This window comes from Carcharodon carcharias, chromosome 4, assembly GCF_017639515.1.
Source record: "Carcharodon carcharias isolate sCarCar2 chromosome 4, sCarCar2.pri, whole genome shotgun sequence".
NCBI lineage: Eukaryota > Metazoa > Chordata > Chondrichthyes > Lamniformes > Lamnidae > Carcharodon > Carcharodon carcharias.
This window is the reverse complement of record NC_054470.1, coordinates 18890295-18905849: the sequence shown is the minus strand read 5'-3', so window position 1 is coordinate 18905849 and position 15555 is coordinate 18890295. Positions and strand designations below refer to the sequence as shown.

Sequence of the window (15555 nt, the reverse complement as noted above, 5' to 3'; positions counted from 1 at the left end):
TAAATAGGTCAGTGAATGAATTTTTCAAGACCACTTAGGTGTAATATAAAAGATTTTCCTCTGGATTTTTCCTGGGATAATCTTTTGATTGTTCATAAAAGATGCAGCCACATAGAAAACAGGAGTAGGCCATTAGGCCCTTCGAGCCTGCTCCGCCATTCATTATGATCATGGCTGATCATCCAACTCAATAGTCTGCTCCCGCTTTCTCCAAATATCCTTTGATCCCTTTCACCCCAACAGCTATATCTAACTCCTTCTTGAAAACATACAATGTTTTGGCCTCAACTACTTTCTGTGGTAACTAATTCCACAGGCTCACTACGCTCTGGGTGAAGAAATTTCTCCTTATCTCATTCCTAAATGGTCTACCCCATATCCTCGGACTGTGACCCCTGGTTCTGGACTCCCCCACCATCGGGAACATCCTTCCTGCATCTACCCTGCCTAGTCCTGTTAGAATTTTATAGGTTTCTATGAGATCCCCCCTCATTCTTTTGAACTCCAGCGAATATAATCCTAACTGACTCAATCTCTCGTCATATGTCAGTCCCACCATGCTAGGAATCAGTCTGGTAAACCTTTGCTTCACTCCCTCTGTAACAAGAACATCCTTCCTCATAAGGAAACCAAAACTGCAGGCAATATTCCAAGTGTGGTCTCACCAAGGCCCTGTATAATTGCAGCAAGGCATCCCTGCTTCTGTACTCGAATCCTCTCGCTATTAAGGCCAACATACCACTTGCCTTCTTTACCACCTGCTGCACCTGCATGCTTACCTTCAGCGACTGGTGTACGAGGACATCTAGGTCTCGTTGCACATTCCCCCCGCTCAATTTATAGCCATTCAGATAATAATCTGCCTTCCTGTTTTTGCTACCAAAATGGATAACCTCACATTTATCCACATTATACTGCATCTGGCATGCATTTGACCACTCACTCAGCTTGTCCAAATCACCCTGAAGCATCTCTGCATCCCCCTCACAGCTTACCCTCCCACCCAGCTTTGTGTCATCTGCAAATTTGGAGATATTACATTTAGTTCCCTCATCCAAATCATTAGTATATATTGTGAATAGCTGGGGTCCCAGCACTGATTCCTGCTGTAACCCACTAGCCACTGCCTGCCATTCAGAAAAAGACCCATTTACTGCTACTCTTTGTTTCCTGTCTGCCAACCCGTTTTCTATCCATCTCAATACAATACATCCCGTTCGGCATCACATTCCCAAGAAAGTATGTTTTTACGTAAACTCTTACTAAAAAGGTTATGCAAAAAAATAAATTAGTTGAATTTTAAAATAAGTGCAGAATTTTTATTGTACACTTTGCTTCAAATTAAATGGCATTGTAGTTGAAGCAAAGTCTTTGGCTGGGATTTTCCAGCTCCACCCGCTGTCAGGATCTTCCAGTCCTGCCAAAAGTCATGGAGTTTTTGCTGGCCTGCTGCAACTGCTATGGTAAGTCCCACCATAGGGAATCCCAGCCCTTATCAAGAATATAAGTTGCTCACCTTTTCACCCAGTGATCTGCTGAAAGTTTTATTAAAGGAAAAAGGACTTGGGCCTTTCACCAGCTCAGGACACCCCAAAGTGCTTTACAGCCAATGAAGTACCTTTGAAACGTAGCCATTGTTGTAACATGGGGCAGAATTTTTAGCTTGGCAGGCAGGTGTGCGCCCGGCCCGCTAGAGCATTAAATAAGGCGTCGGCCGAGCGTGCCAACGTCAATGTGCACTCTCCCGATATTTCTCTAGGTGGATGCGCAATGGAAACAGAGGTGTGCCCGCCAGCCTTTAATTAAGTGGCCAGTTAAGGCCCCTGAGACACCAATTGTCTCTGACTTTACATAGCCCGTGCAATTTTTAGTACATCGCACAGGCAAAACCGGTAGCTCAATTTTAAAAACCTCATCCATGGGTAGGATAAGAGGGGTCAGTGGCCTTGTCAAAGTGATTAGTGAGGAGTGCAGGATATACTTACTGCTGGTTCCTTCTGTGAACAGGACAGCTTCATTTCGCTTCAGAGCTGCATTCAAATATTTTAGAGGCTTCAGTTCAGGGCTCAACTGCTGTTTTCCAGGCCCCCGGAGGTTTCAGGCCCACGTGGGGCCTTCCAAGTATCAGGCAGCCTTCCCTTACCCTGGTAATGGGGAGTGGGTTCCCGCTGGAGGCACCTCCTTTGACGAGAAAGGGGGCCAGAAGGGAAAGGAGGTCAGGTGTCTCTATTCAGCTTCCAGGGGAACGACCTGCAGGGGCTGCGGAAGACAACACTATCCTGCTGCCAGGGTTTACAGGCGGCGATGCAGCTACCTCAATATGGCAGAGGTGCAGTGCTGAAGGAGGCTCCGCCTCTCAAGGGAGAGGGTGACCTCCATCTGTCAGAGGATCAGCCCCGACTGTGTGGGTAGGCACAGCCCTGGAGGAGCCTCTCCATGAGAGTCACTACTCTCTCCGTGGAGAAGGCATTGCACTTGGCCATGAGGGTCATTGCAGTGCTGATGCTCCATAGGGACTCCTCCAAAACTGAGACCATGGCGTGCATTCTCTCGTGTATCTCTGCCAGATCCTCCCGCATACCCTGCTGGACCTCCAGCATTTGTTGCCTCAGGGATGACTCCAGAGGCACATCAGCCATCGACTGAGAATTGTCCTGGTCCCCAGCATTCCTGTAACTGCCGACACCCTGAGCACACTCTGCCTCTGCCTTCACCTCTAGCGAAAGATATGTGCCTCACCAATGTGCACTGATAGACTACACGATATTATGCCCAGCTCTTGCCTCATTGACATTTGGCACTCACGTTCTAACACCTCGGAGGTCAACGGGTGGGGGAAGAGATGGGCAGCTCTTAACTGTTCTGCAGAGTGACCTCTGCCAACATGGTACTCACCCTTCCTGATCACAGCAGATCATTGAAGTGGTTCCAGCACTGGACCCATGTGCGCCTCACCACGTTCTGGCCGCTGACCCTGGATGCCATTGCCTCCCAGGCCTTTGTGGTGAGGCGCGGGTGCCTCCTCCTCCCGACCCTGGGGACAAGGGTTTCTCTTCTCGCTGCCAGGGAGGCTGCAAGGCTCTCGTTCAAAAACTGCCCCGCCGGCCTGCCCTCCCGCTATGGTTTCCATTTGCATCACTTCCACGTCCTTCGGTGGCGGCCTTCCAGGGGCTGCCGAGACTGCATTTGAATCAGCTGCCAGGTCACCACTGGACCCGGCAGACATCCTTCGTGCACATTCCAGGCTGCGTATCACACTGGGCAGGCCTCCATTGGCCTGCCCATGTAAAATCGCAGAACGCTGCCGATCGCGGGCGGCGGGTGGCTTCCTGACTGTCCCCACCATTCCCATGCGCCAAGTGTAAAATAGAAAGCATGCAGCCAATTTGCACACTGCAAGCTTTCACACAAACAGATGTTATAATAACGAGGCAATTTTTTTTTGCAATGTTGATTGAGGGATGATCATTGACCAGGAGATTCAAGCTCATCATCGATGTTTCTCCGTCTATTAGCAAGGTGTGAAATTTTCACTGTAGCTTGAGCCAGTGTGCCTGTGTCATTTAAGATCATGCTTACACTGTGTTACCAGCTTGTATTTTTCAAAAGCAACAGTCAAAGCAATGGTCAAAAATGTAAGATTTTCCAAAATCTTCAATTTCAAAATTGTTAAGTGTTACAATAAGTAAACAGAATTCTTGTGTCAATAAAAGTTTTTCTGTTAATATGCAGCATGGTTACAGCTCAATAATCAGAAAGTAATCAAACTAATCTTAAGTACTACAGTATGCAAGTCTTGGATTTGGTCATATTGTCAAATATATGATCCACATATTAAAGATCTCCACTCATGTTAACTAAGTTAACTACCTTAAATTGGACTTCAATATCCTGCAGCTACCATTAATAAGATTACAGGCTTTTTATGCTATTAGGGTTAGTGGCCACTGGCCAACTAAGAAGCTGCTGATTATATACTCAGAAAAGTATGCATACTTTTTTACAAATTCTGCACTTGATATCGAGACCCATCTCATAAATACTACATTGATTTTCACTCCATGTGTCCCATCTACTTGGTCTGTTGATGTCTATTTGTTCATAAAATAAGCACAAAGTAGATCTCATTCTTCACACAGAAAATCACATGCACACAAAAAAATGAAGTTACCCAATCCATATAGTTTTTTTTATAAAACCAAGTTATTCCAACCACAGCTCAAAGGATACGGAGGGAAACTTACCCCCAAAAAAACTTGCCAGCTTCAACTGTTCTGTTTGAAAAATTACAAAACTGTGCTTTCTTATGCATCTTTCATAGGATTTGTTCTGGCAACAGCACACAAATTTTTGTTACAAGAATCAAAGCCAATCAATCTGGCATCTTTTATATATTTGCTGGCGACTTCAATCTGCATTGAATTTCATGAAACTGAAAACAGCATCTACACGAAAACTTCAGAAGTGTCACAATCATTAGAACTTACCATAAAAATGAAATGCTACAAAGGGTAAGCTCTAAGGAGCCAGGAATTCTCAGTGGCATCCATTACCTTAAAAACAATAATGAGAACTGAATACTAGCGTATAGAACACAAATCTTCAGGAATGATGTTTGTACTGCCGTGTAAGAGTCCAATGAATAAAGTATCTACACAAAATCTTGGATTCCGTATTTGTTCAAAATGTTAAGATTTGACATTTTTAGTAAATACAGTTATACAGCCAAGCCTTTTACACAATGCAGCTGCTTAAGCCTTGAAAATGGAGGACACCCAATCTTAGTCTAGATTCACACTTAAGCGAATTTTGTATTAGTCTGTTCTTTCACTAAAGTGGAAATCACTTATAAAAGACTAGGTGTCTTCTTAGAAGAAATCCACAAAAGATGGGGGGGACGAGGCAGAAATTATAGTTGAGGAGGAGTGCGCAATGTTGGGAGAGGATAAACAGTGAGAAGAAATATTAGGTGGATTGAATTGTCAGACCTGGATGAAATACAGCCAAGCTGTTAAAAGAAACAAGGAAGGAGAAGGTAGAAGCTTTGACCATCATTTTTCAGGGCAGCTGCTGCAAAGGCTGAATGAGGAAAAAGACACTATCTACGATCCACCTGCTTTAACATAGAGGGGCTGGGAACTGTAAAACCCCTTGTGTGTTATCTTTGTCATGGAATGTAAATTGTAAGTATCATATGCAATTGCAGCTGTATTGAGACATCTCAAAGAGTACCACATGCTTTGAGGAGAACTTGAGCTGCAGTCCACATTATGTCCAAGTTGAACTGTTATGGAATGTAACTTCACAATTGTTTTATGAATAAAGTATATTTTTGGAAAAAATATTTTCCAACCCTCTCTGGCTACAGGTGTGGTGTTATAGAGGACTGCTAACATTGTATATTGGTGAGAAAGGGATTGACAGTAATTACAGGCCAGTCAACCTAACCTCCATGGTGGGCAAATTATTGGGAAAGATGGAGGGACAGTATTGCCATTTAGAATGGCACGGATTTATCAAGGACAGTCATAATAGACTTACCAAGGGACGGTAATGTTTGACTAACCTGATTGAATTGTTTGAGCAGGTCACAAGGAGGTTGAATAGTGGTAGCACATTTGAAGCTGTCTACATGCATTTTAGCAAGGATTTTGATAAGGTCCCAGAATGCAGGCTGGTTAGAAATGTGGGCAGTGAGGGAAAAGTGGAAGGTTGGATCCAAAATTGGCTCAGTGGCAGGAAGCAGAGGGTAACGCTCAATGAGCATTTTTGAGACAGAAAAGTAGTTTCCCATGGGGCTCTGTAGGGCTCACTACTAGGTTCCTTGATTTTCATATGTATCAATGATTTTGGCATATGTGTAAAGGGGCATGATTAAGAAGTTTGCAGACGATACAAAAATTGGTTGTGTAGTTGATAGTGAGGAAGTAAGCTGTAGTGGTTAGATAGGCAGATAAGTGGCACATGGAATTCAATCCAGAGAAGTCTAAGGTAATGTTTTTAGGGCGGGTGATCAAGGCAAAGGAATATACAATAAATGGTAGGATACTAAGAAACATAGTGGAACAGATCCCTGAAGGTAATAGGATAGGCAGATAAAACAGCCAAGGTGACATATGGGATACTTTTCTTTATTAGCCAAGGCATAGAATACATGAGCAGGGAGGCTCTGTTAGATCTGCATAAAACACTAGTTAGGGCACAATGTACTGTCCTGGTCACCATATTATACAAAGCATGTGCTTACACTAGAGGGTACGAACAGATTTAAAAAGATGTCAGGTCTGGAAAACTTTCAGCTACAGGGAAAGACTGAATAGGCTGAGTGGTTTTCAATGGAATGAAAGGAAGCCGAGAGCAGATTTAGTTGAGGTGCATGAGGGCCTAAATGGACTGCTTAGGCTAGGTTTATTTCCCTTGGCAAAGTAGTCAATAATCAGGGATCAAGTAATTCATACAATGATTACAGCAGAAGTTGAGGAGAAATCTTTTCAACACGAGGGTGATGGGGGTGTGGAGCTCATTGTCGCAAAGGATGGCAGAGGTACAAACTCTTGTTGTACTGAAAAATATTTGGGATATGCACTTGACATAACCTTTGGTTGGCACCATTATGGGCTAAATGGTTTTCCTGTACAGTAAATTTCTATGTTTCTATGAATTAGAATCTACAACTTGGACCAAGTGCCAAATTAATTTTACCCACATGCGACCTGTCAAAAAGGGGCCTGAAGTAAGTTAATGCAAAATAGGATTATTCTAAACAGGCACTGTAAATTTGATTGTTAATTCCAACAAGCAGCCTTGACAAGCATTTAAAAATGAGCAGGAACGACACCAAACTTTAAAAAAAAAGATTATATTTTGAAACTGACATTCAATAATCATCTTTTTGTCAACAAGTATGCCGTGAAAAGGAGTTATTTTAACAGATGGTATTTAAACAGGTGTCTGATGACTTGTAGTACAGCCAAATGCTTCTTCCACAGAAACGTATGCCAACAGCCGATTCTGTCCTTCCATTTTCTCATTGTTGGATTTCTGTTAATAGTAATTAAAGTGCACTATTTCCTAATCACGCATCCTTCAATTAAACACCTGCTCCTGAATACAAATGTAATCCTAATAGTGAACTGCACTGCTGCCTGGCAGAAAGGGAGTCAATAACAAGCATGAACTGCTCACTAATGAGATGCTGTCAAGGTTACTCTAGTCAGTACACAAACAGAAGTTGTAATTTTAAAAAACAAAAACTTCAACAAGTGATTTCAATCATTCACTCCAGCCAATATTGAAATCGGACTTCCCATTTGTAGACAGGGGATCGGTTAACAAACAGTAAGTAAAGAGTAGGGATAAATGGATAATCTCCAGGCTGGCTGTAACTAGTGGAATGGCACAGGGATCAGTGCTGGGCCCTCAACAATATACAATTTATACTGGTGACTTCGATGAAAGGGCTGAAGTTACGGTAGCTAAATTTGCTGATGTCATAGAGATAGTTAGGTAGATAAGTTGTCAAGAAGACAAAAAATCTACAGAGGGATTTAGATAGGTTAAGTGAGGGCCAAAAATTTGACAGGTAGAGTATATAATGTGGAAAATGTGAGGTTGTCCACGTTGGCAGGAAGTATATTACCTGAACAGAGTGAGACTGGAGAACTGTACGGCAGGGAGATCTAGGTGTCGTGGTCTTGAATCAAAGTTGATATGCAGGTACAGCAAGTGATTAGGAAGGCAAATGGAATGTTGGCATTTATTGCAAAGGAAAGAGTACAAATGTAGGGAGGCTTTGCTACAGTTGTACAGCACATTGGTGAGATCACATCTGGAGTACTGTATGCAGTTTTGGCCTTCTTAAAGGATATAATTGCATTAGCAGTTCAGAGAAGGTTCAGTCAAATGATTCCTGGATGAAGGGGTTATCTTACAATGAAAGGTCAAACAAGCTGGGCCTGTATCCATTGGAGTTTAGAAGATGGAGATGATCTTATTGAAGCATAAAAGATTCTGAGGGGACTTGACAAGGTGGATGCTGAATGGATTTTTCCCCTCACGAGAGGCTAGAACTAGGTTAAAAGAGTTTAAAAATCAAGGATCTCCCATTTAGGACAGATGAGGAGAAATTCTCTGAGGGTTGTGAATCTTTGGAACTCTTCCCCAGAGAGCAGTGGAGTCAGGGTCATTAAATATTTTTAAGACAGAGGTAGATAGATTCTTGACTAACAAGGGAGTCAAAGGTAGGCGAGGAATGTGGAGTTGAGGCCACAATCAAATCAGCCATCATCTTATTGAATGGTGCAGCAGGCTTGAGGGGCCAAATGGCCTACTTCTCCTCCTAATTTGTATATCCGTATGTATTTTTTTGCTGGCAGGGAGAAAGGGACGGGGCACAAATCACAAATGTGGGAAACCCAAACTCAGCAGGGCCATTTGAACTTGGTGCTGATTAAACATCATTTTAGCTGTTACAAAGGCCTTAACCCACAGTGTGGGAGTCACAAAAGCATGAAGTAGGACAAATAAAGTCTGTTTAAGTATCATGATCTGAAGTGTTTTTGAAAATACCTTAGTCTTTGAAGAGGGGGGAAAAAAACAGGCTGAAATGGTCAGAGAGTTAAAAGAAAAACCCTCTGCTGGACTGCTTTGGAGTGACAGGCCATTTAGTGTAGATTAGAAAAAAAGTCTGCTGGTACAGTTTCAATATAATTCTTTGCTGACTTTTCCCCGAGAGCCATTATTAATGCTTAGCTACGTTTCAAAAGCTACAATTATCTTATTATCTTACCAGGGTGTTCAGAGTTCATAGTTTTATTGACTGTTTAAAGAGGCTATTAAAGGATTCTGTCTTTGGTGTGGGGTCTTAAGAGGTCTGTTTGTTTTAATAAGAGATTAACCATTTGAGGAGATTTAAAAGCTTTGAATTGGTGTCTTGAACAGGAGTACTCCCCCCACCGTCAACTGTGCATGAATGAGTGAGAACTGTTTTAGATTGTTAGAAATTTTTTCCCCTCTCCACATGGCTCTCGAGTTCTGTCCATAGTGCATACTGGATGAGTGGCTATGGAAGTGGCATGGAGTTATGAGGGGCCGTGAGGGAGCTATGAGGGGTGAGGGATAGATGGTCTATCAGCATCTAAAACAACTGGGACGGAATATCAGAGAACCAAGGTAGCCCTTGGTTCTAACCAGCCTGCCTCAGCGCTTGCCCTCCCCCGTGGCCACCCAGAATCTGCTTCTGGGGTTGGTAGGCTTGACTCCATCCTGTCCCTATCTCCGGGAATGAAAATTAGGTCAATGAGGCCCTTTAAACTGATACAGGTCTGCTGAGTTGGGAAATTTTGACTTGAGCTACCTGCCTCAGTAGCAAAAATCCAAACCTAAATAACCAAGTTGTTCCAACATTGCAACAAATTAGAAGCAAACAATAAAGACAATGAATGATTTAAAGCTGAGTTTGATGGATGCAATTTAGACATGGATTATAATTTCTTGTTAGAGCAAGAACAATGGAGCTATCTACCTTGGGGAGAAATTGTCAGATTTAACTGGAGTTCCGATAGGGGGCAGTACGTATTAGAGAGATTTCAAGCAAAAGGACAACTAATTCTCATTGCTTGGAAATCTTTATTTCACCTTTTAGAGAGATAGTAATTTCTGTGCAAAGCTATGATTAAACTGCCATGCCTGTTTTATTTACCATACTCCTTTAAAATCTAGACTTCCCCCTCAACCACCCTTTCCAAGTATCTTTTGGATACATCAATAAAGAAAAAGGGACAAAAATATTTCATGGTTTAAACCCTGGTACAATTAATTTTAAGGTGGCTAGACTGGAACATATTTGAAAAAAAATTATGCTGCCTTCCCAGATGAAAACAGCTTGGGCCTGGTGAGTGTTACATTTGCTCGCAAGGCTCAAGCAACAATTATGACTGGAAAGTAAATTTGCTGCCCAGGAGAACAGGTTTGCAGATATAGAAAAAATATATTATCCCACCACATTGCAAAGCTCTTCATGGTCAAATATTTCCAAATAAATATACACCAACAGAGCAATTAATTTGCATGCAAGATCCCAATCAAGATCAAAGAACAGTTAAATCAGTTCTTTGTTGGCATTGGGAAACAGAGGCAGAGATGGAACTAGGAGAGATCCTTCAACTGTTCCCATAAACAGTGAAATCCATCCCAGCTCTTGACCTCTCAAATTTCCTTCCTTAGTCTTTACCTCCATGATCTCCTCCATTTGCATGTCCAACCTATTCCTCACTCTCCATTTCTGCTCTATTGTCAACAATTTTTCAGCTATGCTGCTTTTGCACCTCTTTCCTCAGAATCTTCACCTTAGCGATTCCCCCCCAACCCAACTTCATTTATCAACTCTGCTATGACACTCTCTTAATTTTCCTCTTTTCTTGTCCTCCCACCTGCACAACATCCAATACCTTGGAAATCACTCAGGAATGTCTATCTGTAGATGATGAGCACTGAAGAAATTGCTGGAGGTGTTTCTTTTTGAAACAACAGAAGTCCAACAGAAGATTTCAAACATTCTGATATTCTGACTTCTCATACTAATTTCTACATCATGAAAAAGCTGGAATTAATATACAAATTAAGATGTCACACTAAAAGAAATGAACCTAAAAAGTGTTTATGGTTTCATATCCCACAAAAGGGTTATATGTAAAAGTCATCTGATTTAATATATGCAGCACTTTTTTTTAGTGCAGCATCTATATGTGTCAAAACAGAATCAGTAATGGTTTAAATATGACCCACGTGAAACAATTTCTGCAGCATGCAATTTACCTCTAGAAAAGAATAAATTCTTTTAATGTGCTAGAATTTTATTTACAAAATTTCAACTGAGAAATCATTTCATAGAAATGGTTTTAAAAGAATACAATTACATTTCATATAAATAGTATCAGATTGCAAATAGTTGTAAATTCACTCAGTACAAGAACATATTTATCGTACTTCTAAAGTCATAGTTGCAATCCCCTGCTGGTCAAACACAGTGGGGTAGATTTTCATCTTTAGCCCCTGGATAAGCATTGCCTGACCACAATTTGAAGATGGAAATTTAGTGGGAGGGTGGGAAGGGGGATTGGAGTTGCATGGCTGTAACTGTCTGTCTAATTTTATTACCAGTTAATTTAATGGCAGGAAAATCTGGTGCACACCATTCCATGATCACCTCTTCCCAATTCTGCTTATAAGCCGTGCCAAGACACCAAAAGATGAAAACCTATCCCATGTCCCTTGAAAACACTGTACTAAGCTCAAATAATTTTATCATATTAGACTATTGGGCAAGTGGATAATACACATGCTCAACATATGCTTTACACAAAATATTCTAACAATTTTTAGATTATGGAGTGCTTTTAGAACCAATGACTAAACTATTCCTAGAAAGTAGATTTCTTATACATACCACAGGTGATGCACTACAAATCTCCTTACTATTTTCCAAAAGTGTAAAAATTAATTTTTAGATAAAGGATTTGCTTATCAATGGAATGCTTTATTGCAGATACTTGAAGATTACTTGCATATTTCTTTAGAAAGAAGGCCACGCAGAATTCTGATAAATGCAAGATTGAAGCTTAAACAATCCCAGACTCTGTCCTGCAGAGTTCAAATCACATTCCAAAGATGTATGACCTTGGCAAGCACACAATGTACTGACGATCAAAAGTAGAGCCCCTCATTCAGTTCCTTCTAGAAGCTTTTGCAGATTCTTCTGTATCTGAAAGTCAAGGCACAAAATTAGAGAAATGCATGTAGAGAGGGAAATGGTGGCACATTTGAGAAGTGAGTAATTGTTTTTTTACAATGATCTCTACCAACAGCAAATCTCAGTAGGATATAAACTGAACTCAGAAGACAAAAGTAATTATCCATTTAGTCAGTTTTCACTTAATACCATGAATAAAACTTTTCCTTTAGTTTTGAATAATTTAGGGAGGCACAATATGTTCACTAACATAAGTCCCAATAGTCTCATGCTTTGATTCCCTGACAATGTAATGGGCGACAGATGTTATCTGCAGTTTACAACTGGACCCACAAAAAAAGCATTTTTAATTTTAAATAATCTTCCTATTCTACCAATTCCTCTCCAAACCCAAAACCCATTCTACCTCTTCAACCGTTCCAAGCGTTGTGCCGCTTTAAATCTGCAGCCTCTGGCACCCTATACAATCTGTCTTCCCCTGCTCCATATCTTGTAGCAGTCTTCAGTCAACATGGCCCTACTCTCTTCACCAAACCCCACAAGAGTTTATCATTCCTATGTCTACTCTCTCTCGAAGGTCCAAAGTCTGTTGTGTTAAAGGTGCTACACTGTTGCTAAACAATGTTTCTCACTGGCATCAACCCAATTAGTTTCATGAAGGAGATGACATGAGAAGAGATCTCCAAGTTGGTCCAGAAGCAAAGCAAGAAAAGCATTCCAGAAAGAAAGAGGAGATTCAGAATTCTAGCACTCCCGAACAACGTAAGAGATAACAGCAAAGTAGTCCGATTGACCCCTTGAGCCTGCTCTGTTTTTAAAAGATGATCATAACTGATTTCTATATCTACTCCACTTTCCCACTCAAATCTACATATCTCTGGATTCCTTTAGTAGCCAAAAAATCAGTTGATCCCAATCTTAAATATATTCAAGATCTATGCATCTATAGCCATCTCTGGTAGAGCACTCAAAATTTCTCATTTCAGGTTCTAAATGTCTTACCCTTTATTCTGAGACAACGGCCCCTAGGTTTTAGACTCCTCAGCCAGGTAAAATTGTCTCATAGCATCTACTCTAGTCCTCTATATCTTTCAATGCAATTGTCCCTCATTCTCCTCTAGTGAAATTTAGACCTAGATAACTCGATCTCACCTCATATGATAACCCTCTCATTCCAGTAATCAATCTAGTGAACCTTGGTTGAACCCCTTCTAAGGCAAGTACATTTTCCTTAAATAGGGAGACAAAAGCTGTATACAGTGCTCCAGGTGTGATTTCCCCAAGGCATTCTATAATTGCAGCAAGACTTCCTTACTCTTGTAACCCAACCTCTTCAATAAAAGGTTAACATACTATTTACTGGCTGTAGCAGCAGGTTAGCTTTTTGATCCATCAAATGCTTGCTCACTTACTTAACATGTTTCCATCCATTTACAGCCTCATTGCTTCTTCTGCACAGCTTACTTTTCCACCTAACTTTGTATGATCAGCAATCTTGGATACATTAAATTTGGTCCCTTCATCTATGCCATTGATATAGATTGTAAAAAGCTGAGGCCCAAGAACAGATACTTGTGATATCCCAATAGTTTAATCTGCCAATCAAAAATGACCTGTTGTTCTTATTCTGCTTTCTGCCCACTAACTAATTCTCAATCCAAGCTAATGTATTACCCCCGATCCCATGAGCACTGACCCTATGGAACTGTGTAGCTTGTTATTGAATGCCTTTTGAAAATATAAGTATACTATAACGACTAGTTCCATCTAACCTGCTGGTTGCATCTCAAAAAACAGATTTTTTCAAACATTATTCCTTTTTATAATCTACTACTGACTCTGCCTAATCATAAGTGCCTTTTCCCAGGATAAACCAACTAAAATATGTAAACTTGGCCATCTCAAGTTAACCTACAAATAAAAATTTGCCATAATGCATCAGTAGGTTTCCAAATCTTTCTTTTTAAATTCAAACTCTGCATATGCCATGAAAATGGTCTTGATCCTTCCACACATGATCTGAAATTAAAGCATGTCCTTCATAATAGACTCCAGCATTTCCCTTCTAACTGATGCCAGGTTAACTGGCCTATATTTCCCAGTTTTCTCTTGCTGTCTTCTCTCAGCACGATTTTCCAGAGATAACACACTCCATGAGCATTGGCTCACACTGATTTCTTAATTGTAAAACTCACACTCAATAAATATTCCCTGTTGGTCAGAGATATTCAATGTAAAGGTTGATCTAATCTAAGCAAACAGCCAAAGCCAACTCCTCAAAGGTTCTTCAGAAGGGAAAAAAAACCTAGTTTTTAGATGATTAGTCAAACAACTTGTATTTACATTTTATTGATGTTTGTGTGTTTCTCATCTTACTTCCACAGGAAGTTCTTCTTGTCCTCCTCTCCAAAAGGCAAAGACTTGTGGCATACTGGCACTGGCAGCATGTAGGCATTTTATAGTAGCCATCTAGAATTAAGTATTTCATTTAGCTGATGTCAGCAGTGCATTTGCTGTAAAGTCTAATTCTATTTTCTATTGTGTCTAATGTCCATTTACCAGAAGTTGGAAACCTAACCAATTTCCTCCATCTATCTGCATCTCATGCACACTAAGCCTGCATATAACCCATCAGAGTTTAAAGCATGTCACAATGCATACTTTGCTGCTGTATGGTTTCAATATATAGGTATTTGAATAAATTCTAGCTCACCTTTTCCAGCTTTGCAAGATTTTCTGACAATTCATCATAGATCACATCTGTATTAACGTGGAACTGTAGTCCCATGTCACGCTGAGCAAAAGAACTGTACAAAAGCAGAAGAAATTTACTGTTGAATTAATAAAGCAATTAGAACAGAAGACCAAAAGGTTGAATAGGACACCTAGCAGAGTTTAAATTCACTCCTTTCATGCAGCACTACAGCCATCAATAAACCAATGGCTGTGGTTCAGCAAGGATACAAAATGCAGTCAACATAATGGAATCACATGCTTCCCAAAATAGAAATCATTGCTCATGAAGAAATTTAACCTCTGTACAAAATTTTATATCAACAAGGTTCAGGGAAAGCTTTCCTACCAGCTGAGATAATTTTCTTGTATTACAAATCAGGGCAGGGCTTGTATTTTAAGTAGTGGCAAGAGCTTTAGATCAATCAAACTTAGCACAGAACAGTTAAAAATACAATTTCATGAAACAGTCATTTAAAAGCTAATACACACTACTGCTTCAGCCTACAAACCTATTATCGTATGTGAGCTAGCTATTCAGAGCCTGTCATGTCCAACATGGGAAAACAACTGGCAATTACTAGCGTACGGAGCATTGAGAATTGGAAGATGCCTTTTCCCAGGATAAGTCAATGAAGATATACATAGCCATTTCAAGTTAACGCATAAACAAAAAAATTGGCATAACTCAGTAAGTTTTCTAATCAGTCTTTTAAATATAAACGCTGTACATTCAACAAAAATGGTCATGGTCCTTCCATACAATTGGCTGTTTGTGGGCTGGAATTAAGCAATAGCAAAGATAGTTAAAGATTTAAGAAAACTCAGACAGAACTCGTGGTATTCTTCACAAAGGTCAGATGTTAAAACGGGTATGTTATGCCAGGTAGTGTTGAGGATCGTGGGGTAAGGCAAATACTCAAAATTAACTACAGGCAGATTAGGCAAGGTGGGTAAACGACTCCAATTTGTAGCATTAAGACAATCTGGGATCCAGCAGTACTGAAATAGAGTCACAGGGTCTAGCAGCATCATGAGGGCATTCCCATGTTTGGAAACACTTGTTGGTGTTG

The 15555-nt window shown here is 40.6% G+C and overlaps 1 protein-coding gene across 4 annotated transcripts in view; it reads right to left on the bottom strand.

The window, feature by feature from the left end:
- Positions 1-10835: 10835 nt before the first annotated feature.
- Positions 10836-15555, bottom strand: part of LOC121277134 (GRAM domain-containing protein 2B) — a 59785-nt gene continuing 55065 nt past the window's right edge. For all 4 annotated transcript variants that reach the window (XM_041186186.1, XM_041186188.1, XM_041186185.1 and 1 more), the window contains 2 exons: positions 14463-14556; positions 10836-11761 (listed from right to left, as the gene is read on the bottom strand). In XM_041186186.1, coding sequence (XP_041042120.1) covers positions 11720-11761; positions 14463-14556 — 136 coding nt within the window. In that variant the 3' untranslated portion in view covers positions 10836-11719. The remainder of the gene's footprint in view (positions 11762-14462; positions 14557-15555) is intronic.